We start from the raw sequence: 26,487 nt of genomic DNA, 5'->3' as shown, positions 1-26,487 counted from the left end.
ACATTGGAGTGTGACATTAGTGTTCTAGGTGATGAGACATTGGAGTGTGACCTTAGTGTTCCAGGTGATGAGACATTGGAGTGTGACATTAGTGTTCTAGGTGATGAGACATTGGAGTGTGACATTAGTGTTCTAGGTGATGAGACATTGGAGTGTGACGTTAGTGTTCTAGGTGATAAGACAGCGGAGTGTGACATTAATGTTCCAGGTGATGAGACATTGGAGTGTGACCTTAGTGTTCTAGGTGATGAGACATTGGAGTGTGACATTAGTGTTCTAGGTGATGAGACATTGGAGTGTGACATTAGTGTTCTAGGTGATGAGACATTGGAGTGTGACGTTAGTGTTCTAGGTGATAAGACAGCGGAGTGTGACATTAATGTTCCAGGTGATGAGACATTGGAGTGTGACATTAGTGTTCCAGGTGATGAGACATTGGAGTGTGACATTAGTGTTCTAGGTGATGAGACATTGGAGTGTGACATTAGTGTTCCAGGTGATGAGACACTGGAGTGTGACATTAGTGTTCCAGGTGATGAGACATTGGAGTGTGACATTAGTGTTCCAGGTGATGAGACATTGGAGTGTGACATTAGTGTTCTAGGTGATGAGACATTGGAGTGTGACATTAGTGTTCCAGGTGATGAGACATTGGAGTGTGACATTAGTGTTCCAGGTGATGAGACATTGGAGTGTGACATTAGTGTTCCAGGTGATGAGACATTGGAGTGTGACATTAGTGTTCTAGGTGATGAGACATTGGAGTGTGACCTTAGTGTTCCAGGTGATGAGACATTGGAGTGTGACATTAGTGTTCTAGGTGATGAGACATTGGAGTGTGACATTAGTGTTCTAGGTGATGAGACATTGGAGTGTGACATTAGTGTTCCAGGTGATGAGACATTGGAGTGTGACATTAGTGTTCTAGGTGATGAGACATTGGAGTGTGACATTAGTGTTCCAGGTGATGAGACATTGGAGTGTGACATTAGTGTTCCAGGTGATGAGACATTGGAGTGTGACATTAATGTTCCAGGTGATAAGACATTGGAGTGTGACTTTAGTGATCCAGGTGATGAGACATTGGAGTGTGACATTAGTGTTCCAGGTGATGAGACATGAGTATTATAGGTCGAGGGAGCAGCACTTGCCAAGTGCTGGCATAGGGTAAGTAGCCAATAAATGGTAGGCTCTTCTTACATTACCCCCCTCCCATCTGCTACCGACCTGTGTCATTCAGTGTTCTCATCTATGGCCACTGGTCTGCCTTCAGGGGTTCATAGCCTACTTAGACTATCTCTAATTGACATTCTATTACCCATGTCCATTCCCAACATTTTATAGGTGGAAAAAGAAACATGGTCTGTGTGAAGAACTGAAAAAAGACCAGTGCAAACTGGAGCTCAGAGAGCAACAATAAGTGGAGGCTGATGAGGAAGGTAGGTCCCTGGGACCATGTTAAGGACTTTTGTCCTTAGTCTTTTATAAACATACTAGAGGCCCAGTGCACGATATTCATGCACGGGTAGGGTCCCTAGGCCTGGCTGGTGATCAGGGCCAATCTGTGGGGCGACCAGTGGGGCAATCGTTGCCCCCGCTCACACCAGCCTTGGCTGGCCTAGTGCTGCCCGCTCGCTGGCCCTGCCCGCTGCCGCTGCCAGTCAGGGTCTGTAGGCTGGGGGCAGCTCCTGCGTTGAGTGTCTGTCCCCTGGTGGTCAGAGCACGTCATAGTGACCGGTCATTCCACCAGTCGTCCTGCCGGTTGGTCAATTTGCATATTAGGGTTTTATTACATAGGATATACTGATTTCAGAGAGGAAGGGAGAGGGAGGGAGAAACAGAAACATCAATGATGTTAGAGAATCATTGATCGGCTGCCTCTTGCATGCCTCCTACCTGGAATCAAGCCTGCAATCCAGGCACGTGCCCTGACAGGAAATTGAACCGTGACCTCCTGGTTCATAGGTTGATGCTCAACCACTGAGCCACACTGGCTGGCTTAAGTCTTGTGAAGTAGCCAGTCTTAAGTGGAAGCCAGTTTCCAAGACGGTGTCCAATAATCTCTACCTCCTGACAGTTGTGTCCATGCACAACCCCCTCTGAAAGTGTACGTGAGTTGGTCTGTGTGACCAATAACACATGGGAGAAGTGATGATTCATCACTTTTGCAATCCTATATAATAAAAGGGTAACATGCAAACTGACCAGGAACAATTGGTCACTATGATGCACACTCAGTGCAGGAGCTGCCCCCTGGTGATCAGTGCACTCCCACAGGGGGAGCGCCACTTAGCCACAAGCTGACGGCTGTGAGCGAAGCAACGGTGGTGGGAGACTCTCCCGCCTCCTCGGCAATGCTAAGGATGGCCGACTGCGGCGAGAGGGTGCAAGCCGGGCTGAGGGACTCTAGGTAGGTTATAAATTTTCGTGCATCGGGTCTCTAGGTAGGTTATAAAAGACACTGCTGTTTCCATCTGCACTCTGTTGGATCGCTCACTTTGGGGAAAAACATGTCAGAAGCAGCCAGCCCTGTGGAGAATCTCACCTGGCAAGGAACTGAGGTCTCTCATTCATGAGCTTACAAGATGATTATCTAGCCCAGTGGTTGGCAAATTGCGGCTCGCGAGCCACATGCGGCTCTTTGGCCCCTTAGGTGGCTCTTCCACAAAATACCATGGCCTGGGCGAGTCTATTTTGAAGAAGTGGCGTTAGAAGAAGTTTAAGTTTAAAAAATTTGGCTCTCAAAAGAAATTTCAATTGTTGTACTGTTGATATTTGGCTCTGTTGACTAATGAGTTTGCCGACCACTGATCTAGCCCAACCAAGCCTTAGGTTTGACTACAGCCCTGGTTGACACCTCAGGGTCAAGAGAGACCCTGAGCCAGTCCATACACCCAATTCCTGAACCTCAGAAAATGTGAGGCAATATGTTTGTTGTTGTAATATGCTTCATTTTGGGGTAATCTGTTATGTGGCAATGGATAACTAATACATATGAATAGCAGTAGAGTTAGAGTTGCTAATTGTGTGACTTTGAAGAAGTCACTTAACCTCTCTGGACGTCAATCTCTTTTCCACCTATAAAATGGGGGGAATGGACATGGGTAATAGAATGTTAACACAGGAAGGGATTTAAAGCTAATCTAAGTAGGCCATGAACCCCTGAAGGCAGGCCAGTGGCCACAGATGAGAACACTGAATGACACAGGTCGGTAGCAGATGGGAGGGGGGTAATGTAAGAAAAGCCTACCATTTATTGGCTACTTACCCTATGCCAGGCATTGTGCATGCATTATTATCTCATGTACTCCTCCCATCTAGCCTGAGTTAGGCACTAGGTTAACCCCACTTTACAGAAGACAAAATGAAACATAGAGACATTAAGCCAACAGTAATCCCACCTTTCCATGTTTCAGAAAGCTGTGAAAAATTGGGGTCTAGAAATAATGGCTTAAAAAGGCAAAGCAGAAATAACCTGTTCTTCTGCTCTCACCTTGATTACTCTCCACTTCACCCCCATCAGCATCCTCTAGAAAATTATCCCAGCCAGGCAATCCTCTCACAATGGTCCTACCTACCTTCTGGGCACAAATGTCAAATTTTCTATTCCACTAGAAGTCTGGGGGTAGGGGCCATAAATGCTGGTGGGATTTGGTGTCCATGGTGTAGACCAAACAGCAGCTACACAAGTGTCTTCCACATCATTCATTTCCCGACACAGCCCTGAAAATACAGCCACTGAGAGTTTCCCCAGACTCAGTGGAATTTGGGGGTCTCTGTTCCCACTTCTGGAAACACATCAACCTGCCAATTCTGGTGAAGGGGTCTATGACAATGCTCTTGGCTTTAACCATTGTTTTTGACACAAGCACTAATGTTAGTGACTCTTTCTTAGTTTTTAAATCTCATTTTTCAGAGAAGATAAATTAACTATACAAGTATGTCATGAAAACCGACTTGGCAAGCAAGGTCTGCTGGAGAAGAGCAGGGATTGCTTTATTTTCCATGATCTCAGTGTAAAATAAATAGATTTATCTTAGATGTTCATGTAAGGTCATCAGGAGCACAGCGATTTAAACCGTGGCCCTTGGCTGACTCGAGTCCAGAGCATGATCTAATCAGGCCTGGAATTCTCTAAGAAAAAAAGGAAGGAAAAAAACAGCTGGCCTAGAAATGTGGGTTTCAAAGTTATCTCAGCACAAGGAAGTTTTCCCTTTCTGCTCGAGCCTCCTGGGAACCCTCCAAAGCCAGCCTGATTCGCAACGTTTTTTAAAGTTTCTTTGTTCTGTTAACAGTGAGTGAGGTTAAGTATGAGCAGACCTGACCCTCTCCCTCATCCCTCTCCCGACAGGCGCAGACCTTCCTCGGCGTGATGGCTTTGCTCTGGAATGCTGGTAGCTGAGCAACCTTGCACAAAGCATTTAACCCCCCTGGGCCCCTGTTTCCTCATCTCAGTGGATGCAATCAGAACCCACAGTTCTGACTGGCCATTCCATGTAACCTATCATTCTGTCAACGCTCTCATTTTCTGGGAGGTAATATTGCTTTTGTGAAAATTAAATGAGATGACTGATGTAAAGTGATTAGCACGATGCCAGGCATATTCCATCCCAGTCATTTGATAGAGAAGCAGTGTAGTGATTGAGGGTGTGAGTGCCAGAATTGAAGATGCTGCATCTGAGACTTGGCTCCATCATTTACCAGCTCTGGGCAGGTTACTTGGCCTCTCCATGCCACAGTTTTCTCACCTGTACAGTGGTCTAATAATGACGCGGATCCGCTGCCTCGCAGGGTTGGCATGAGGATGCTGCAATGAGATAACACTTAGAATAGTGTCCAGGACATAACAAATAGTAAGTAAATGTTAGTTATGACTATAATGACTTTGAAGTAATGAAAATAACAATCACAGTTATGATTACTAATATTATCTCCCAGAAGTATTTAGGGTTCTTTAATTATTAAGCAAACAAATCACCTCTGGTTCTTGTAAAGAACATTTTAAAAATGTATTGGGTGGCTTTAAGAGAGTTGACAGAATCGAAGTTACATGGAATGGCCAAGCGTTGGAAGGAACTAGGAAGCAGGAGTCAGGAGCGGCCCCAGGTAAGTCACAGGAACTAAGGATAGTACCTTCGAGGGGTTGTGCTGAGAAGGAATTAGCTCCACTACCTTTGAGTCACCCTCCAAAGAAGGGTGTGCACTTGGACATCCCAACCAAGACCAAATCCAATGGGCGCGGTAATTATCCAAAGGGGAACCTAGATATCACCAAGAGCGGGGGCTGGGATACTGGGCGAGCGAAACTAATGATGCCAGCTACAATTATGACCGCATTACTACCAATATCAATATTTATAATAACTAGTAGCCCTGCACACAAATCCATGCGCCAGTAGCCTGCTGACCCGCCCTCCTGTAGCTCCCCCCGCCCCCCCTCCACAGCTTGCTACCCTGCCCCCTCCTATAGCTCTCTGCTGCCCGCTTGTAGTTCCCTGCCCCCCCCCCCCAACACAGATCCATGATCCGGTCGTTATGCAGTCGTTCATTACGGGTAATTAGCATATTCCTCTCTTATTATATAGGATAATAATGGTGGTTGCTGCTAATATTATTAGTCATTCAGGAAAGGTCAAAACCAATCAAAATGACAGTCCGTGAATATCTAGACCTGAACTTCACAAACACTGCGATTCCTAGCTAATCAGAGTAGCCAATGGGCCAGAACCATTTTCATTCCCTTTTGAAAAAAAAATTAAGTTTTTCCCAAAATGCTTTTATCTTTTGGAAGAATTATAACTTTCCCATGATAAAAGGAAGACTATCATTGCTTACCTGCTTTTTAAATGTATTACACTGTACCAAGCACTTGGCATATTTTATCTCACTAACTGTATTACCAGGTTAACCACCGTTTATTTAACCACCGTTAAATAAAGTTTAATGGAAACAATAAAGATAAATGTTGAATCATCATTTTTATAACAGTGAATAATGAATACCTTTAAATAGTGCGTCGGCCACTCAGTTCTCCAGGATACACCACGAAAGCCGCGCTGCTGCTCGCCCTGGAGAATGCTGCCTGGAGCTGCTGGCGTGAGAAGCAGTTCAATCACCAATGGGTGCCTGCAGTTCGTAAGTTCTGCCCCGTCATGTATCTGTGGTAAAACAGGAGAAACAGGTGCTCACGGGGACAACGCACGTTTGTTGAATTATGAAGTGTTCAACGCTCAGACACTCAGGTGCTGTGCAGCAGTTAAACATGCTTGGGGATAATGCACTGCTTCTTAAAATAGCCTAGCTTCCAGAAACGGCATTGCTGTTGGACTCTAGCTGAATCCATTGAGGGCTCAGCTTCGAAAGCAGTGTTTGTATTCTGTCTTAAAGGAGAGCCCATGCCTATGGAAAGGCAACGCAGTCTCCTTCGGGTTAGAAATCTCTGGGCACTGCTGTGAAGACGTGGGCTTCTCCCATCAGCTGTCCCGTGTTCTCTGAGCCTCTCTCAGAAACTGAGCTTCGGCAGTCCTGGAGCCTACCTCTTTGACCCTCTCTACTCTTTTGAGAGAGCGACTCATTATGAAGAGTGTATTGCAAGCTATTTTCCTTGGGGTGGTGATGTGTTTGCACTGACCTTTCTCACCCCTGTTGACATTTCTGTCGTGCCCAGCAATCATAGCTGCATACCAGGAGTAAGCGGACTGAGTTCTTTGCTGAACTAAGTGTGCCCGGGAGGACTCACCCTCCCCCCGCCCCCCGTTTCCTTGGCCTCCTTAATCACGCCCAAAGGAAGACAGAGTGGGAGGCACTGAGAATCTACCCATCAGAACAGACCACACAGGCCACGGGGAGGGATGCAGTCATCAGTCATTGAGAGACCAATGGAACGTACTTTGGCAGGAGAGCTATGGAAAGTCTTATTTTATAATGGCATTGAAACCATGTATTAAAGAAGAATTATCCAGAAGAATTCTCTCTCCATCCTCTCTGGGGATGCATGCTTGGTACTAAAGGACTTGCACGGGCCCCAAATCCTGTCTAAAATACCCCGAGGGCACAGAGAGAGGAAAGGGGGGTGAGGCCGTGCACACCAACTTACTCTAGTAAATCATTTTGTGAGAACTTTAACGCTGCACCTTTCTCCCTCATTTAGAACATCTCTCACAGAGGAGTGTTGGAAATCTGATCATCTAACTCACTCTAATGTAGCTGGGCATGAAAAAGAACCGGAGGGGGAGGGCCATGGCTAACTTGAAAGTGTAATAGTAAGAAAACAACAGTCAGTGCTCCTGGGTGGGCCCCAACTCTGTGAAAAAGCTTGACTTGGCGGATTCAGAACTATCTTAAAAGGCAGGTGCTCTTAACTTCCTCATACAGAGGAGCAAATGGATGAGGCTCAGAGAGGCAATGATTTGTCCAAGGGAAGCCCAGCAAAAGATAAATAAAAACGGCCAAAGCTGACCTTCCACCTGGTGTCAGCTTATCTCTGAAACGTGACGCTGAGAGAGCTGTGCTCCTGCATCCGACCTGCACCTCAGAATTAGCCATCAGCTTTTACAACTACAGATGCCTGGATTCTTCCCGTGACAGATAACTCAGTCTCTCAGAGGTGGGAACCAGGTGGGGTGTTGGGTTTTTTTTAAAGGCCCCGTAAGGTAACTCTACTGGGCAGCTGGGTTGAGAACCATTGAGACAGGGCACCATGCTACCACCGGAAGAGACAGAATACGTGTCTCTTTCCTTCTTTGAGTCTAAGCAAGACCTTTCAGCAACCTGAACTCCCTCACTGCCCCTCTACCCTCCGAGTGAAGGGAAGTGCCAGGCCAGAGCTAGAAAACAGACCAGGCTCCCTGGCCAGGAGGCCAACAGACACACCTCTGTGTCTGCCCCAGGGAGGTAAAGAGAAGATCCGAGGAGAGTCAGAAGGGAAACTAAAGGGCATAGAAAGAATATGTGCGATTGGTCGGGAGGCCACGGGATGTTGGAAGGAAAGAGTAGCTGCAAGGTGGGGAAGGGGGGAGGCCTGGTTCTTGGAAGAGGGAGCGAGGGGGGAGAGCATTGGTGGGGGAGCCAGGAAAACTGGGCTCTCACTACCTCGGGGGCCTCAGAGGTCCCAGGTATTCCAGGTAGCTTCACTGGGGGTGGAAGGAGAAGGGCTTTCCTCCTAACAAGCAAGGTTAGACTTGGGTTTTTAGGTTTCCTTAAATAACCCCACCTCTAGACAGCCTTCTAGTGGAACTCCCTGCTAGAAACTCTGCCCTACCCCTCATTCCCTTCTCCACTGGGCCAAAGCGACCCTTCTCAACTTCAAAACAGGTTAATCCTTGATCAGATTTCTTCCAGGCCTCCTAATGCCCCCAGAATAAAGGCCAAATGCATGAACATAGCTTTAAAATTTGTTTAATCCCCGTAGGGTCTTTTGTTTACCACCCTTTCTGTTTTTCAAACAAGTTGGCTTTGATTTGCTCCGAGCCTTTGCACAGACTGTGCCTTCAGCCCGAAACTCTCTTCCCATTCCACTTTTTGCTCACCTTTCAGCACTCGCGTTAGATACCGTTTGCAAGCACGTCAAACTCGCGGCCGGTGGAAGTGTCTGCACTGAAGCCTGCAGCCTATTCCAGGAGCTTATAGCACCCTTCAAACAGCCACATTCCACAGCCCGAGCTCACTGGTGACTCCTCAACCAGAGGGCATCAGCCCACCTGCAACCTTGTCTCCTCTGGACTTCCAACGGGGACCATATCCGTCACTCACCTGAGAGGCAACTGATGGATGCTCTCTCTCACTTTATGTTTCTCTCTCTCTCTTCCTCTCACTCTAAAAAAAAAAAAAAAAAAATCAATAAACATATCCTCAGGTGAGGATTTTTTTAAAAGCCTACTGAACATTGGATTTGCACCTTGAGACCAGGTGGCCTTGGAAATGTCACCACTCTGACCCCCGTGTCTTTATCTGTCCAGGGGACCTGTATCTGGCCCCTAGGACCGTGGTGATGAGGAAGAGTCAACAGACTGGCACTGATGAAACACACAGCAAGTTCCCAGTGGCTCAGAATACACTTGGGCAGTTTGTGTAGTGCACACATGTGCCCAGGTTAAGGGACAAGCATAGCCCAGAATCCAGCCTGGCTTCTATGGCCAAGCCATGTGTCCATAGCTGTAGTCACCCAAAGGGAACATCTTTCAGTAATGCATACAAATGCACCCTAAAAACGGTCCTGGCAGGGCCTAGCACAAGGTCTCAGTGAACATTAACTAGATCTTCAATTCTCTGTTATCCACACACACAGAAACAAAAACTGTGGTCGCTGAAATCATCCGAATACACTTCCCCAGAGGAGAGGGGGTGGCAATATAACATGGTACTAAAAATAACAGCTTCGGAGTTAGGGGTGAAGCCCCAGTTCTGCCACTAACTGCGCTCAATGGTCATAAGCAAGATGCATCACCTCTCTGAGTTTGTTTTATCATCTGTAAAAGGGGAATAATTTGAGAGGATTACCGGTGAGGAGCATAATTACTATCTCCTGAATACCTCATGATTCAAGTGTTCTAGGACCCAGTTTTATGGGGAAGGAGACCGCAGATCACCAGAGGTACTTAAACATTCATTATTGTAATTGGTATTTATTAAAATCCTAATGTGTTTTAGGCTCTGGAGCGCTTACACCATCTACAGAGAATGTTCTGCTTGCCAGACAATGTGCTAAGCACTGCATGCTCATCTATACCCACAACCACCCTAAGAGGGAGACACTATGATTATCTGCCCGAAAGGAAGTGGCAAACTAGTTAAGAGAGCAATGAATCCATGCTTGCAATCATTAAACACTAAACAAATAGAGACAGAAGACAAGAATAAGGATATACTTGGAGTGAGGTGGTGGCTAGGAATTGGAGTGGGTTGTTGTAGGCAACCTAGATACCCATATCCAGATAGTTTAGTACAGCGGTCGCCAACCTTTCGGACCTCACAGACCACCAGGGGTCTGCGGACCGCCGGTTGGCGACCGCTGGTTTAGTATAAATACCTAATGAAATATTACACAGTAGTCAAAAATCATCATTTACATCTAGGAATAGGGATAGATCTCCAAAACCATGTGAAAGTGGCAAAAAAGGTAAGAAACAGGTTGAGATTTAGAACGTGACACGTACTGGAAACAACAGTGACTAAAACATGCACCCTGACCTCCAGGAGCCCATGGCCCAGATACTTGTAGTAGGAGCATAAATGGCTACAATTTTTGAAGGGTAATTAGCTCCACCTATTAAAACACAAAATGCGTTTCCTATCAAAATGCCATCGCACTTCTAGGAATATTTACATAAGGGCACAGACTCTGTGAAAATGCTTGACTTGCACCTTGAGACCAGGTGGCCTTGGAAATGTCACAACTCTGACCCCCGTTAAATATTTGTTAAAGCATTCTTCATTGCAGCATTGTAATATCAGAAACCCACATAAACAACTGTCGTATGAGAAGGGTTAAATAAACTGTGTTACAGCCACATGTACCATATAAAATGTTATGTAGCTGTTGAAGAAATGTATAAACTATCATCCAAATGCAAAAGCCAAGATCAGGACTATCATGAGGAGATAATGCATGTGTCACAGAGCACTAGGAGGGACTTTTTCTATTGCCTCTGAAGTCTGCTAAAGCCCAAAGTTGAGAACTAGGTGGCGGGTATCGCACATTCTAAAGAGAAGTTCCAGACACACCCACGTAGGTCTTCCTATGCGGTACCCAAAGAGGCCCTTCACTGTCACTCCCCCTCGCCCACCTCCAGGTCATGGAAGAAAAGGTGGCGAGCCATTAGATCTTTGGAATGGGACTCAGTCATGTTTCTCCTCCCCTCCCCTTCCAACGGAGAGAGGTGCTCCCCAAGAGCAGCCCTCACGGAATCTGGATTATCTGCCAGGAGAAGCAGTCACATCTCACCCTTCAATGTAATGTGTCCTGGGAACAAGTCCCAACCACCCAACCACCAAGTGTTGCGAGCTGAGTACAGCAGAGCATGTTCTGGGATCATCTAAAAGGGAACCCTCCAAGTATGAGAAGTCTAGACAGGGAGATAGAAACCCTACTCTAGCTTGGAAAGAGTAAGAGCGGGGAGGCTGCCTGAAGCTACCTGTGATGGAGAGAGGAGTGAGGACAGCAGCAGAACCTACCGGCACCTGTAGGTAGGTTGGACATGTCACGGAGGAATGAGTTTTCCTATGGGCTAAGTCATAGCCACCCTTAATATTCCAGGGTTCAGACCAAGAGTACAAATGGAGGCCCACATACCCTATGTCTAAATATTTTGAAGTATAAATCAAGCTAAATAAAAGATGTTCTATCATCTTACCTTGACAAATATTTTTCCATCATGACCTGAGCAAATGGGTGATCCTTGCCTTCACTCCCGAATACAAAGCATAGTGAGAGCTGGCCCTGCCAAGCCTCCCTTCACTTCCCACCTCCGGGTTCCACCTCCAACACACACACACACACACACACACACACACACACACACACACACACACACGAGTTCCATCCACATTCCCGGCAAGCACCCTTGGCCACTCCTTGGGCCTCGTGAACCTGGAAAAGAAGGTCCTGCAAAGACCTTAGAAGTGCATTTAATACCATTCGGGCAAGGAATTCTGGGATCCCATTACCCAAAATGAGGTCTAGAATTGCTGCTTGAGCTCCAGGTGGGAACATCCTCCTGGATCTGGTGGTTTCTCCCTCAGCTGAAGAACTTTAGATCCAAGAGGTGAGCATGGGGTCCTCTGAAGGGTGAGGTCCAGGGCTGACGCCCTTCTTGCCAAATCTGAGGCAAGTGCTGGGCCAAACAAACGATGAGCGGGCTGGGTGGCTCAGGGGTAGGGCCCAGGTTTGGGAGCAATAAATTCATCAAATGGTACACAGGAGACTGGTTGCTGTGGAAGGAGGGTCATGAGGTCTGTGAAGAGCCAAGATTTGGACATCTGCCACAGGGTTATAATAGTGGCAGGCAAATACAACTGTCTTTTTCTTCCAACTCCCTCGTCCCCACACTGGAGGGGCCAAAAGCCACAAAGGGCATCGGGGTGCAAGAAGTTTGAAAGAGCAGATCATATCACCACCACCACCTTTCCTTCCTGACAGGTCAGCATTGAACCGGGTCAGGGGTGGTGGCGAAAGAAACTTTGAATTAGATGAAAGACTCAAGTTTTAATTTATATTGGACTGGATTTTTTAATATCTGCCAGTGATCAAAAAGCGGTGAGGTCATCGGAGATGCCTTCAAGGGATTGAAAGGGGTATCAATAGAGGACATCTGAAGTAAGCAATTAGGGAAAACTGAACTAAGTCTCACCTGCTCAATAATAAACAAACCCCAAAACCAAACCAATTAGCAATACATTCGTATGTATGTACATAGGAATTTTATGACTTCATATAGTACTTGTTACTCCAGAGGAGTAACAAGGGAGGGGTGATTTTAAGTTTTCAAATCATATATCTGAGTTACTTTGATTTAACATTTTTTCTGGAAAGGCGTATGAGGTTTTTAAAGATGTATAATTGCCTCTATTTGCCCAAAGAGGCACTTAGCAAATCTCTTAAACCCAGGAGAAAAAAAATCAAGCCTAACACGAGATCTAACTTGGGCAAAACTTATTTCCCTTCTTAATGTGGCCACAAGGCCAAAGTCTATGATTTTCCTAGGGGGAGAAGTTGTTTATTATTTCAACTGTTGCCATAGCAGTCAGTGTTTCCATGTTATCGTCCTTTTCTCCTCAGACATGACTCCACTAATACATGTTCCAGACCTGCAATCCCAGGCATTTCAGACAGAAGAAAACGTACTTGAGCGGCTGAAAAAAATCAACGGGGAAGGCCAGCCCTGCCTTGCAGGCTGAGTCCTCGTGTTTTCAACCACTGCACCGAGAGGGAGGGGGAAGTGGAGCCTATCTCGGTACCAGCAGGACAAGACCCTGAAGAATTTTAACCAGTCCCACAGTCTCCCGTCTCCTCCACCCACATATTTGGCCACAGAACTGAGATCCTCTAATAAAAGCAATTTAAAAAGAGAGAAAATAGAAACTAAAGACCAGTTATTTGAGAGCTTGCCCCTGGTTATATTTACATCAACATAATGGCATGAAGAATGAGGGCAATTCTTCAATTCTCACCAAGACATCTGCTGTCTAGTTATCACCAAGTCTTCCAACCTTAGGGGATGGTGGCTCTTTCATTTATCATTTAAATAGAACAGTAAGTGCACAGGCAGCCAGGATATATGCTATTACACAAATGATGCCAAGGATTCTTTGGGAACATATGTTTCTTCTGGCTACCTCTTACCCTGATTTTGTTTTTCTATTGAATTATTTTTCTCCATTCCATGACTCACCTCCTTTGATTCTTGTCACCTCTCTGTCCCACTTGCCACACTCCATTCCTTCTGTCCTCCCAAGTACCACCAACGTTGTGTGAAGTTTGTAAGCAACAGAACTATAGCATAGCAGAATATAAGAACTGGCTTAAATTTTCTTTTCTTTTTGTAAAATTAAATTTATTGGGGTGACATTGATTAATAAGATTATATAATTTTAATCTCATATTTGTATTTGACTGGAATATCCTTGGAAGCATAAACTACACAGAAGGACTGGAGTCAGAGGTGATAGGGAGACCCTCATTCATTCAGCAACTTCTGCTTAAGCACCTAATGTGTGCCAAGCATTGTTCTAGGGGTCCTCAAACTTTTTAAACAGGGGGCCAGTTCACTGTCCCTCAGATCGTTGGAGGGCCGGACTATAGTTTAAAAAAAAAACTATGAACAAATTCCTATGCACACTGCGGGCCTGGGACGAGTCGGCTGCTAAGCAGGACAGGCAGTGGCACCCAGCGGGCCGGATAAATGTCCTTGGCGGGCTGCATGTGGCCTGCGGGCCGTAGTTTGAGGACACCTGTTTGGGATACATCAGTGAACAAAACAGACAGAAAACCACACTCCTCATGTATCTATTTTGCCAAGGGGAGACAAAATAAATACAGCCTGGGGATCCTCCAACATTCAGAGGAAGGCAAAAAGAGAGAAACCAGCAAGGACCTAGGAAGGAGCAACCAGTGAGTAGGAGAAAAACCAAGAGAATGGGGTGTGCCACAAGCCAACTGAAGAAACTGTACCAAGGAGGAGGGAGTGATCGGCTGTGGCCAATGCTGGTGAGAGGTCCAGTAAGATGGGAACTGAGCACTGACCACAGATTTAGCAACATGGAGGTCAGTGACCTGACCTTGAACTCAAGCATTATTTTGTAGTGAAGGCCAAAGAAGGGTTGACATAGATGTAAGACATGCATTCTCAGTGGGGGTGATAATACTCTCAAGGGAGGGGGGAAATATATTTACGGGGAATGAAAAAATCTTGCTCTTTTAATGATTAAAGCATAAATATATACTACATAAACAACTATATAGTACATCTGTGGTATTAAAATGTCATGGGTAAGGGGTGGCCATTTAAAAAAAGGCCAGCCCAGCCAGTGTGGCTCAGTGGTTGAGCATAAACCTATGAACCAGGAGGTAATGGTTTGATTCCCAGTGAGGGCACATGCCCAGGTGGTGGGCTCAATCCCCAGTAGAGGGTATGCAAGAGGCAGCCAATCAATGACTCTCTTTCATCATTGATGTTTCTCTCTCTCTCTCTCTCTCTCTCTCTCTCTCTCTCTCTCTCTCTCCCTTCCTCTCTGAAATCAATAAAAATATATTTTAAAAAAATTAAAAAGAGGCCAAAAAAGATTCCTTAGTGGGACAATAACGGAAAAAGAAAGCTTGGGAAACACTGATTTGAAAGTCAATGTGAGGAAATGAATTAGAGATAGTGCTGTGTGTGTTTTGCTGCAAAAAGGACCAAAGAAATGAACCAGCAGTTGGTGGACCAAGTGGGGTTGAGAGAAGCATCTCTGAAATATTTGTATATATAAAAGCCTAAGAGAACGAATGACCGAACAACCTGTCAACCGGTTGCTATGATGCACACTGACCACCATGGCGCAGACACTCAACACAGGAGCTGCCCCCTGGTGGTCAGTGTGCTTCCACAGCCAACCTCCTGCAGTCCCTCCCTCCTCCCCCCCAGCCGGCCAACCTCCTGCAGCCCCTCCCCCAGGGATGCTCCCCAACCCCATCCCCAATCAGCCCTGATTGCCAGCCAGGCCGAGGGACCCACCCATGCACGAATTCATGCACCAGGCCTCTAGTTTATTAATAATAATATAAATATTATGCTTATTTAGAGCTTACTAGGGGCTAAATACTGTCCCCAACCCTTTTCAGATGTTAACTCAATCGAGCTTTCCTCGACAGCTCTGCGAGGCAGGAACATCACTGTTCTGCTTCTGTAGCTGGGAACACAGAGGACAGAGAGGTTAAGGAACTCTCCTGCCCAAGATCATGCAGCCAGGAAGCCTTGGGCCTGAAGTTTAAATAAACAAAGGCAGCTTGGCTCCCGAATCAACATTTCAGATTTATCCTAGATCCTTTATATTGTTGGGCTTTGTTCTCTGTATTTCCTGCACAACAGCATATACAATCATACATAGTCAAAAATTACTATGTGTCATTTCTCCCCTAAAATCTGCCAGTCACCCTCTGCCTAGGGGAATTCCTCTAGAGCAGTGGTTGGCAAACTCATTAGTCAACAGAGCCAAATATCAACAGTACAATGATTGAAATTTCTTTTGAGAGCCAAATTTTTTAAACTTAAACTTCTTCTAACGCCACTTCTTCAAAATAGACTCGCCCAGGCCGTGGTATTTTGTGGAAGAGCCACACTCAAGGGGCCAAAGAGCCGCATGTGGCTCACGAGCCACAGTTTGCCGACCACGGCTCTAGAGGAATTCCCGTTTCCTTCATCTTTGGGCCCTTCTCCCTAAGGAGATATTCAAACCCTATTTCTTATGATTGTAACTGTAGAGCAATTTACTTAGCCTCGCCCACCCAAATTCTAAGTTCAGTGTGGGGAGGGGTGTCACACCTTTCTCGATCCAAAAGGCCCATCAAGGCTAATCAAGAAGATTTCCTGCGAAATAGTTCCTCCCCTGGGATGCAGAAATGCAGCCAACCATTCTATTTGTTGTCATTTTCCCAATACACAGAGCCTAGACCACCCCTCCCCTCCCAGGAGAATTTCCTCCCACAGAATAGCTTTATGAACACAATCCAAGAGCAGTTTTGGGGAAAAGTCAAGTAAAAAAGTAATCCTTTGCCTTAATCAGATGAATTTTTCAGGGAAAACTATATTCAAAGACTAAATTATTTGTATAATTGTCTTAATTCTTCACTTAATTTAACAGGTTTATACTAGGCCAGAATGGTTTAATTCTGGGAGATGAGCCCTAACCAGCAGTTATATGTATCTGTCCATGACAAATTATTTTAATGAGGGCTCAATTTGGGAGCCAGAACATTTTTTTTCTAATGTACAAGGGCCAAATGATTCATGAAAAAAACAAATGCCTTTCTGGAGTGGCCTGTCTCTAAGCCCTTTAGGGAGTGTGCTATGAACGAGCACACTGCCATCCGCAGTCTTGCTTTCTGGTCGTCTGGTCCATGAAAGCACCTCCTATTAGTCTCTCCCATAAACTTCTGCAACAACCTTTGGCACAACCCTACCCTAGTCCAAGAGAGCTCCAGCAAGATTCAACCCTGTGCTTAGGCACCCCAAGGCCCACAAAATATTGTGGTTAATACTTTTCAAATGTGTCTACGAATGTAAGTTAGAGATGTTGGTGGCAATAATGGCACAAGAATGTTGCCAACAATTGGATCTCAGTTCAGCAACATCAGTACTTGAGTTCTGGCTAAGAAAGAATTCAGAGCCAAGACTCAAATGCAAGCAAAAGTTTATTTAGAAAGTCACAAAGGTAGAAGAAGTAAGCAGTGGAAAAAATGGATTCAGGAAACAAGTTACAGAAGGGCCCTTGGAGCTTAGAAAAAAAGAGAGAAAGCTAAAGGTAAGAAAATAGGGAAGGGAAAGGCATATGGGGGAGGGGGGAGATAGATGATAGATAGATAGATAGATAGATAGATAGATAGATAGATAGATAGATAATAGATAGACAGACAGATAAACACTGGGTCCTCCATCCTAAGGCCTTTTAAGGGTGGGGATTTTAGGTCCCTGGGGAAGATCTCAACAAAATATTCATCAGCTTTCCAGGGTGGTGGTCTCCACTGATTGGTCAGCACCATGGTAGGGGGTCATTAGTTGACGCAGCTGGTCCTGATGTCAGCCATGGCATTGCTTATTTGGTTTTGCTGTTTTGGCCTAGAGCTGAAACATAACTGAGCTCTAGATGTTATCCCTAGGGGTTAATCCTAAGGGCCCATATGGGAGTCCCATGTTCCTTCTCCAAGGGGATCTACCACATGACCAATGACATGCCAGGGGAGGAAAGGTCAGGGGAGGGTCTGAACCCAGTGATATGAAAGGTCAGGGGCTTAAACCGCATGACCAGAGACATGCTAGGTGAGGAAGATTACCCTCAGGGTGAGGTCCTTGTTTTCCTAGTTTTGCCTATTGCTACCGTGTTTCCCTGAAAATAAGACAGTGTCTTATATTAATTTTTGCCCCCAAAGACACGCTAGGTCTTATTTTCAGGGGATGTCTTATTTTTCCATGAAGAAGAATACGGTACACATTTATTGTTAAATGAAAATAAAGGAAATTTATTACCTGTATACAGTACGGTAGTACGGTAGTTGTCAACACAAACCAGACAAACTGTGAATCCTACAGTATCAAGAATTTACTCATTTATTCAATGACAATCATGTCATCATCTTCTGGAACATCATCATAACAATCCAATTCCTGAATTTCCTGGTGAATTTCTTGTGACTCCATTTCTTTCAGAATCAGTGGACCAAATCTCTCATGTTTAGCAATAGCACTGTCTTTAAATGAGTACTTCTTGTCAAGGTAGCCTGCTCGCAGTGCATTTGCAAGGCAACTGTCAGTGATTTTCTCCCATGAATTCTTCACCCAAGTCACAACTTCTTGCAGTTTAGGTTTCACAAAGTTTCCACGCTGATTTCTCTCCATTCTATTTTCAATGTAGTCATTAATTTCCATGCGCAAATTGTCTTTGAATGGCTTGTTTATTGCAATATCAAGAGTCTGGAGATAGGCCGTCATTCCTGCGGGAATCATTATCTGATCTATTTTTCTTTCGTGAAGAAATGTCTTCATGTCTTTAGCGCGGTGAGTGCTGGCTGCATCCCAGACTAGCAGACCTGTTTGGCTCCCTCGCATAACAAGCGGCAGCATTAAATCGACCCACTTCCTTATAACTGCTTGTGTGGCCCAGGCTTTTTCAGTTTCAAGAATAAAAACGCCCAAAACACGTTCAATCTTTTCCTTCTTGCCCTCATAAATGATTAAAGGTGGGATTTTAGTGCCATCCAGACGAATTACCCAAATACAGGAACCACGTGCACTTTTGTAAGCAGTGGAGGGAATGTATGCTAAAGGAGGCACCTCGCTGTTCAATTGTTGTTTGAGATGATTGGCCCATAAACACTGCAGTTTCATCCATAGCAATCATGTTGGAAAGATTGTATTTAGAGAAGTCAGCATCATCAATAAAGGACTTGAATGCAAGTGCTCGCTTAATAACTTGAGTATCTTCCAACCTAAACAATGTTGGAAGATCTTCTTAAAGACAGTTCACTTCGCTGAAGGAAATTATCCAGCCAGTGTTGTGATGCTTTGAAGTCTTCGGGGGCTATGTCAAACTGTGGTGCCATTGCAAGGGCAAATTCTTGAATCTGAGCCCTATTCACAACCAAAGCCTTTGCTCTCCTGTCAACAACCCATTCACAGATCAGGTCTTCCAGCTCGGAAAATAATGGTTGCCGACCTGATCCACACTTGCGCTTTTTAGCATTTCCCTTGTCCACTTGTTCAATGAGGTTACCATACTCTGCTCGCCATTTTCGGACCAATCTGATACTCAACATCTTCTCTTTGCAGAAAGCAGTAAGATTTTGGCCCCAAGAGTCTTCCACGATTCCTTTCTTGTACTCCACAGAGTAGCTTTTTCTTTTTGCGCTCATTTCTAGGGGTAAAAAAAAAAGGAATTGGGGTATCAAGGTGGGGGGAGGGGGATCACTCAAAATGACACAGGGGGGATCAGAGGGGGGAATCAAAATGGCACAGGAGAATCAGAGGGGGGATTACCATTTTAGTAACCCCTTTTGATCCTCCTGTGTCATTTTGATTGCCCCCTCTGATCCTCCTGTGTCATTTTAAGTGATCCCCCTCCCCCCACCCCTGTGCCACTGAACACCTTCACCAGACATCCCCCCTACCCCTTTATCAGACATTTACCCCCTGGGGCCTGCCTGGGGACTGTCACTAGGCTTGCTGGGGCCTGGATCTGGGCTGGAGCAGGGTCTGCCACTGACTGAGAACCTTCAGTCATCATGAAGGGGGCCGCGAGCATCAGGTAGTGTCACCAGAGACAGACCAGCACTCACCACCTTCGCCGCGTCCCGTCCACTCTAATCCTCCTGTTCTTCTACATGTATCTGCGAAAGTCTCCTCCTCTCTCCCACCCCGCGCTCACCGCTCACTCCGACCTCCGCTCCGCCTCCACACAGCAGTGACGTCAGGACTCCGCGTAACATCACTGGTTGCTAGACGCCAGTCGGGGTGGCCCTAGCGACCAGTTTACGGTAAATTAATTTTCATTCTGAGACAGAGCCTGGGGGCCTTATTTTCGGGGGGATGCCTTATATTTCACTCAGAAGGAAACATGTAAGTAGGTCTTATTTTCGGAGGATGTTTTATTTTCGGGGAAACGCGGTAGGTACCTGGAACTTTCCACCTTGGTGACCTTCCATACCTGACCCATTGTCCTTGCTCTGCTCATGTCTGTCTAACTGCCTACCACAGACATACCTCATAATTTTTTATTATCCAGTTCTTAACTGTTGAAATCAAGCACACCCACTCAAAGACAAACATCAATTTCAGCGTCAGTATAGTCATCCCATAAGAAGAAATATTTCATTTTTCCCTGAAATTCTCTATTTATGAGACTATCTCTCACACATAGAAGACATAGTCCTTTCTGTTACTATGCAGAAGTGGCACCTCCTTTCCCCCCTATCATCCTTTCCCCACTATCATCACCTCCCCAAAACTCCTAACTAACCCTCACCCTTCCAATCCTGTCTCCCAGGTAGCAATATACCTCCAAATTATTCCCCCTTGGTTCCAGCCTAAGCTTAGAGTACCCACATATAAAAAGAATATTTAATTCTCGGCCAAGGACCACGCTCACCCTGAAGGATGCTCACGATGCTACTTTCACCTAGATTATGGAATTTCTTGTTCTTCAATCGTACCTTTTCCTCCTTGTCCCCACTGAAATATGTGGGAGTGATATTACCTTACAGAGAGTCCCAAATCTACTCTAACATCTCCACATAAATCATTATTAGCTCCTATCAGCAATTATTTTTTAAATATATTTTATTGATTTTTTTACAGAAAGGAAGGGAGAGGGAGAGAGAGTTAGAAACATGGATGAGTGAGAAATATCAATCAGCTGCCTCCTGCACACCCGTTACTGGGGATGTGCCTGCAACCAAGGTACATGCCCTTGACCGGAATCAAACCTGGGACCCTTGAGTCCGCAGGCCAACGCTCTATCCACTGAGCCAAAGAGCCAAACAGGTTAGGGTAATATCAGCAATTATTAATGACTAGAGACCCAGTGCACAAAATTTGTGCACTGGCGGGGGGGGGGGAGGGTTCCCTCAGTCTGGCCTGTGCCCTCTTGCAGTCTGGGAGCTCTCAGATGTCCGACTGCCGCAGGGGTGGGAGAGGCTCCCGCCACCGCCACTGCACTCACCAGCCATGAGCCCAGCTCAGAGCTTCTGGCTGAGCGACGCTCCCCCTGTGGGAGTGCACTGATCACCAGGGGGCAGCTCCTGCATTGAGCATCTGCCCCCTGGTGGTCAGTGCACATCATAGCGACTTGTCGTTCCGCCGTTCAGTCGATTTGCATATTAGCCTTTTATTACATAGGATGGTGAATTACTTGTAATCTATCTGGCAACTGATTGCAGGTACATGGCAATTCTTTGATTGAGATCTACTGCAAAGGGACTAGAAAGAGGGAAATATAGACCTGATAGAGTGGTTCAGGAAGTTCATATTATGAATACTGGGTATGAGGCAGAACTACCATGGTTATGAGCTTGAGATATGGAGCCAAGGAGAGGAGGCCTAAAACTTGTTGTGCCCTTTAGTTAAACTTTAAGACAGTAGGCAAGTCACTTAAAACCTTTTTTTGACCCGGGGTATAATTTATTAAGGGGATAATAATAGCGTTGTTGTGAAAGTAACAAGCAATCTGAGTAAAAGAATAAACACAGGGCAATCCACAAAGCGCTGGTTCTATCCAGTAATGTACATCCCACAGATCATAACCCAATCAGAAGGAAGGAGGAGGCTGGGTTGCAAGCTTTGCAAAATAGTTTTCATATTATTGATAAAGAAAACATTTCAATCCATTTGCAGATTGCACAGATGTTTTAATGAAAAAAAATGTAGCTGATTTTGCAATAATGTGAAGTTATCGCTTAGGCTCATACTAATATGAGGGGAAACCAATGTTTTGAGACAATAAAATGGTCCATATATCACTGCATGTTATCTAGATGAACCATTTTGAAAGTATCCAGCTTTGAAATCTGTCTCGGATCCAAGCTATTTCGACTAAATGTTTTGAAGTTCAATAGTGTGACACTAATCCAGAAATCTCAGTACTCAGATAAATTGGTTCCTAAAGAGTTTTTAAACTGTTTGGATTAAAAATTCTTTAACTTTTAAAATAGTATAAAAACAATACAAAAATATTTGGCCAAAGTGGTCTGTTTTTTAAAAAAACACACAGTTTGAAACCAAACAGGCTTGCACTGTCTTAAAAAACCACTTATATGTTATGAAAACCACATAAAATAGGTCCCAAATCAAATAATTTTAAGGAAATCATTCCAAAACCAGTATTTTGAAAAACTTTAAAACTTTCCAAACTTAACCGTTGATGGCAATGACTTTCAAAATTCCAAAGAAACCAGATGTAAGTTTCATGTTTTCAAACTTTACAATCTATCTTACTCTTTTCCTCTCCTAGTTTATTTTAGCTGTTGGCCTAGAGCAGTGGTCGGCAAACTGCGGCTCGCAAGCCACATGCGGCTCGCGAGCCGCGGTTTGCTGCTATGTTGACTAATGAGTTTGCCGACCACTGGGATAGGGGCTTAATCACAAGGAACAACAGCCTGTGATTATTGGAATCGAGAGTCTAAGTCAGTGGTCGGCAAACTCATTATGTCAACAGAGCAGCAAACCGCGGCTCGCGAGCTGCAGTTTGCCGACCACTGGCCTAGAGGATTCAAACAGTGAATGCATGTATAGTGTGGCAACTAAAAGCATACAGAGAAGCCAGATTCCATAGCAGGAGGAAGAAAGGTCTTGTTTTTTAATTCTTTAGCTTTGAATTCCTTTTCTACCTTACATTATCTCTGGCATCTTGGCACCATCACATCCGTTTTTGAACTGCCACTTCTGTCTTGGACTGGGTTCCCACAGAAAGCAGAGCCTGGCCAAAGGCTCTTATGCAAATATTTTGGGAAATGACCTAGGAAAAGGATTAGGAACTAAAAGAAGTAAAACAGGAAAAGAGGAAAAGCTATTACAAGGGCTAACTAGAGTTAACCGCCACTGTGGGCAGCTGGGCGCCATAGTACAGGGACCTTCTGGGGGCCCTGTGGAATGCCCAAGGGACTAAAGAGGGAGCAGTTTGAGACGGGTTCCATTGTTCACTCCTGCATCGTCCACTCCAACATCATGCATGCATGCATGAGTGTCCGGTGGCTTCCTGCAGACGGCCCATGCAGCTGTGTTAGAGAAGTCCTGAGGCAGTGAAGGGGATCTGAATATGCCACCTTAAAACAGGCCACTTTGGCATAAGGATTATTTTGAGCTGAAAGCAAGCGAGAATCAACAGATGCAGAAAGAAACCTTCTCAGAGTTTCCCCTATCTAATTAAAAGCAGCAACTTCTGGGAAATGAGGCTGTCATTAATCCTCTCTCTGGGGCAGTTTCGTGGCCAAAAAGAAGACAGAAAGACCACACGTCCCTGCCTAAACAAACATTATCACAAACGCTCTGATTTCCCATCTGTTCTCCTAAAAACCCACTAGTCTTTCCTTAAGAAATGTGTTTATTTTTCCCATAGAACCTTTTCTCCTCCTTCCCTTCCCCCTACTCAGTTACGTATATTAGCTACTTCCTTCCTTTGTTAACTTCCATATGCAAATAAACTTTTTCTCCTGTCCATCTGTCTTTGTCAGTTTAATTCGCAGGTCCCCAGAACAGAACCTAAGAGGGCAGAGAGAAAAAGTTTCCTCTCCAACAGTGGAAAGTGAGGGAAATGAGGAGCGACCTAGACAAGGTGTGCTCAGGTAGGCTACACCGATGCCAACCTGGTTGCGGCAGCAATGGCTGGAATAAATGGTGGGCCCAAGAGGACGTGAGTACAAGTGATGGCCAGTGCCTTTTCCTCATCTATATAATGGGGGTAAAAGTGCCAACATTACAGGGGCTTTGTGTGCAGAGCCTATGCTTCAGCAGCATATGTATTCCTTGAACTGAAACCCCCTCTTTTCTTAGCTGCCTGGTGAACAAGTCCTCATCATCAAATTCCTTCTCTCTTCACTTTTTCCAGATCTAAGTAGGAGGCTCCCTTCCCCTCTCCTTGCTTTCCCCCAGGCCCCTAAAGCAGGAACTTCTGTCATTCTAGCCATCGCATTCTCCATCACCACCACCACCACCTCCAATTCCTACACTCTCTCCTAGTATAAAGGAGTCCCTCTGAATATCAAGATTAGGAAAAGTTCTCTCTTTCAGGCTAAGCTGACCCTCCCTCAACCCCTCCCGCCTTCCCTGCGGTAAGTACATCAGGGTCAGGGCCCAGGGAGTCCCATCTTAAGGTTGGTTCTCAGGCTGGGCAAGATGAGACAGGTTTCATCTCTCCTGAAGATGGGGATAGGGAAAGAGGAGTATCTGACTCCAGCCACAAGCCCAAATCACGGTCTCTCACACCATCTTACCAGCTAACAAATCGGATATGCAGGTCCTGATCTGATGCCTCAATCAATTGTGTCCCCTTGTTACACTCTAAGTCAGGGATGGGCAAACTTTTTGACTCGAGGGCCACAATGGGTTCTTAAACTGGACCGGAGGGCTGGAACAAAAACATGGATGGAGTGTTTGTGTGAACTAATATAAATTCAAAGTAAAGGAGCGGAGGGGAGAGCAAGAGAACCGGATAGAACAGCCGGATCCGGCCCGCGGGCCGTAGTTTGCCCACGGTTGCTCTAAGTTATATGAGAGCAGGAATCTTTGTTTTTTTCACTGAGGTATCTCAAATGCCTGGGTCACAACTGGACACATAGGAGGGGCTCTGTATTTATTTGCTTCATGAATTTATCGTTTCATGAAAACCCTCCATCACCCCCTCAGTCAGAAATGGGTTCCCCTTTGCTTTCCGTCAGCCCCTTCCAGCATAGCACTTAAGGCATTGTATTAACCGATAGGCATCTGACTCTCGGGTTTGAGCTGGAGCTTCCCAAGAGCCGAGACTTTCTTTTCCACTTAGCTTTGTCTCTCAAATGCCCAGCAGCATGGGGACTGACTCCTAGCAGGTGCTCACAAATAATAGCTGAATAAATGACAAAGACAAGGAATGCAATAATGTTACATTTTAATTGTCTCCTTTTCCTTCTAATGCCAGGGATTCTGTTTGTTTTTATGTTGAACCCATGACTAATGAATCAATCCCAAGCTTGTTCCAGAACTCTGAAGACGAGAAATGGAAAACACTGGGTAAGCCAAAAGGAAAAGCCCGGTGGGCAAACATAGACAGTGAGTCTTGGCTCTTCCGCATCTGTTTTCCGAAATCCAAGAAGCATGAGTGAGTCAGGGGAAGGCAGTAAAGTCCTTTGAGGATTTGCTTAAATTGTTATGAAAACTATGATGCCAGGAAGGAAACGAAGAGAACTCAAGGAAATAAGAACAGAAGCTGTTGGAACTTTAAAGAATTACAGGGATGACAAATACATGGGACACACTTTCCCCCAGCCCATTACCGCACACCTTCACCTTGTCATTCTTGGCAAATATCACTAATCAATAGATAGCATACCTGGTTCCTTCGGGGACTCCAAGTCCTTCCCAAACAACATGGTAGAACTTTATTGGTGATTCCTGGTCTAGATCAAGAGTGCTCAAACCTGGATGAACTTCAGACTCCCCTGCTGTCTTCATTCGCCTCAGGCTGCCACACCAAATACCATATACGGGGGCTTACACAACAGGCATTTATTTTCTCACCATTCTGGAGCCTGGGCAGTCCAAGATCAAGGTGCCAGTAAGGTAGGTTTCATACTGAGAGGCCTCTCTTCTTGGCTCATAGGTAGCAACTATCTCATAAGCTCTCTGGTGTCCCTTCTTATAAGGGCACTAATCCCATCATGAGGGCCTCACCCTCATGCCCTCATCTAAACCTAATTATCACCCAAAGGCCCATTCTCCAACTACCATCACATTGGGGGATGAGGCTTCAACATATGAATTCAGGGGGAGGGGAGGGGGAAATAATTCAGTCCACAGCATCCGAGTAGCTCCTTGAACATTCAGAAGCCTGAGCAACCCCCTGGAGATCTCAACTTAGTGGGCTACAGGAAGGCACAGGAACCTGAGGGCTTCAAAGTCTTCATATGAGGAATATTTTATCACTGACCTGGCTCAGAACTGCAGGCACATGGTGATAATAAAAAGCAGACCTACTTTCCATCAACGTTATTATTGTTTTTAAATTCTCAACACAGTCCCTCACTGCCTGCACCTACCCCACCCAGTACTGCAGAGCGCTCACTTCTGTCAATAACTTCCCGGTTGTGTAGACTGGAAGCTCCATGAAGTCAGAGGACCCATCTGTTTTTCACTCTCACTGTTGTAACCCCAGCACCCAGCAGAGCTTGGCCCAAGGTAGGCCCTCAATAATGCCTATTCAATGAGGGAAGGAAGAAGTCAACTCAGGTGTGGGGTTGGCTGTCCCAGACTCCACTGTGCAACTCCACTGTGTCTAATTGAGATACCCGTCTGTGAGCTGGCATGGCCCTCCAAAACATTCATATTGAAGAGAGAGAACAATAAGGACAAGGTAATTCCTTTATTCATCTAAATGTATTCATTAAAAATTTCAGAGCTCATGATGGTGTGTATGTGTGTGTGTGTGTGGTGTGGTGTGTGTGTGACAGTCCTCTTTCTTTTACTAAGTGATGGCACAGAACTATATCTGTGGCTACTGAGCACTTGAAATATGGCTGGTGCAAAATGAGATATGCTGTAAGTGCAAAATATACAC

At 45.4% G+C, this 26,487-nt stretch overlaps 1 protein-coding gene across 2 annotated transcripts in view; it reads right to left on the bottom strand.

The window, feature by feature from the left end:
* PAMR1 (peptidase domain containing associated with muscle regeneration 1) overlaps positions 1 to 26,487 on the bottom strand; it is a 146,808-nt gene that overhangs the window by 84,642 nt on the left and 35,679 nt on the right. Inside the window, exons 2-3 of one of the 2 annotated variants that reach the window (XM_080642009.1) lie at positions 6,003 to 6,158; positions 4,749 to 4,807 (exon numbers count right to left, since the gene is read on the bottom strand). In XM_080642009.1, coding sequence (XP_080498135.1) covers positions 4,749 to 4,800 — 52 coding nt within the window. In that variant the 5' untranslated portion in view covers positions 4,801 to 4,807; positions 6,003 to 6,158. Of the gene's footprint in view, positions 1 to 4,748; positions 4,808 to 6,002; positions 6,159 to 26,487 lie in introns of those variants that run through there. The other variant, XM_080642010.1, reaches the window with a different exon arrangement.

This window comes from Plecotus auritus (genome assembly GCF_963455305.1).
Source record: "Plecotus auritus genome assembly, chromosome: 9".
NCBI lineage: Eukaryota > Metazoa > Chordata > Mammalia > Chiroptera > Vespertilionidae > Plecotus > Plecotus auritus.
The sequence above is the reverse complement of the archived record's forward strand: the minus strand, read 5'-3'. Positions and strand labels throughout refer to the sequence as shown.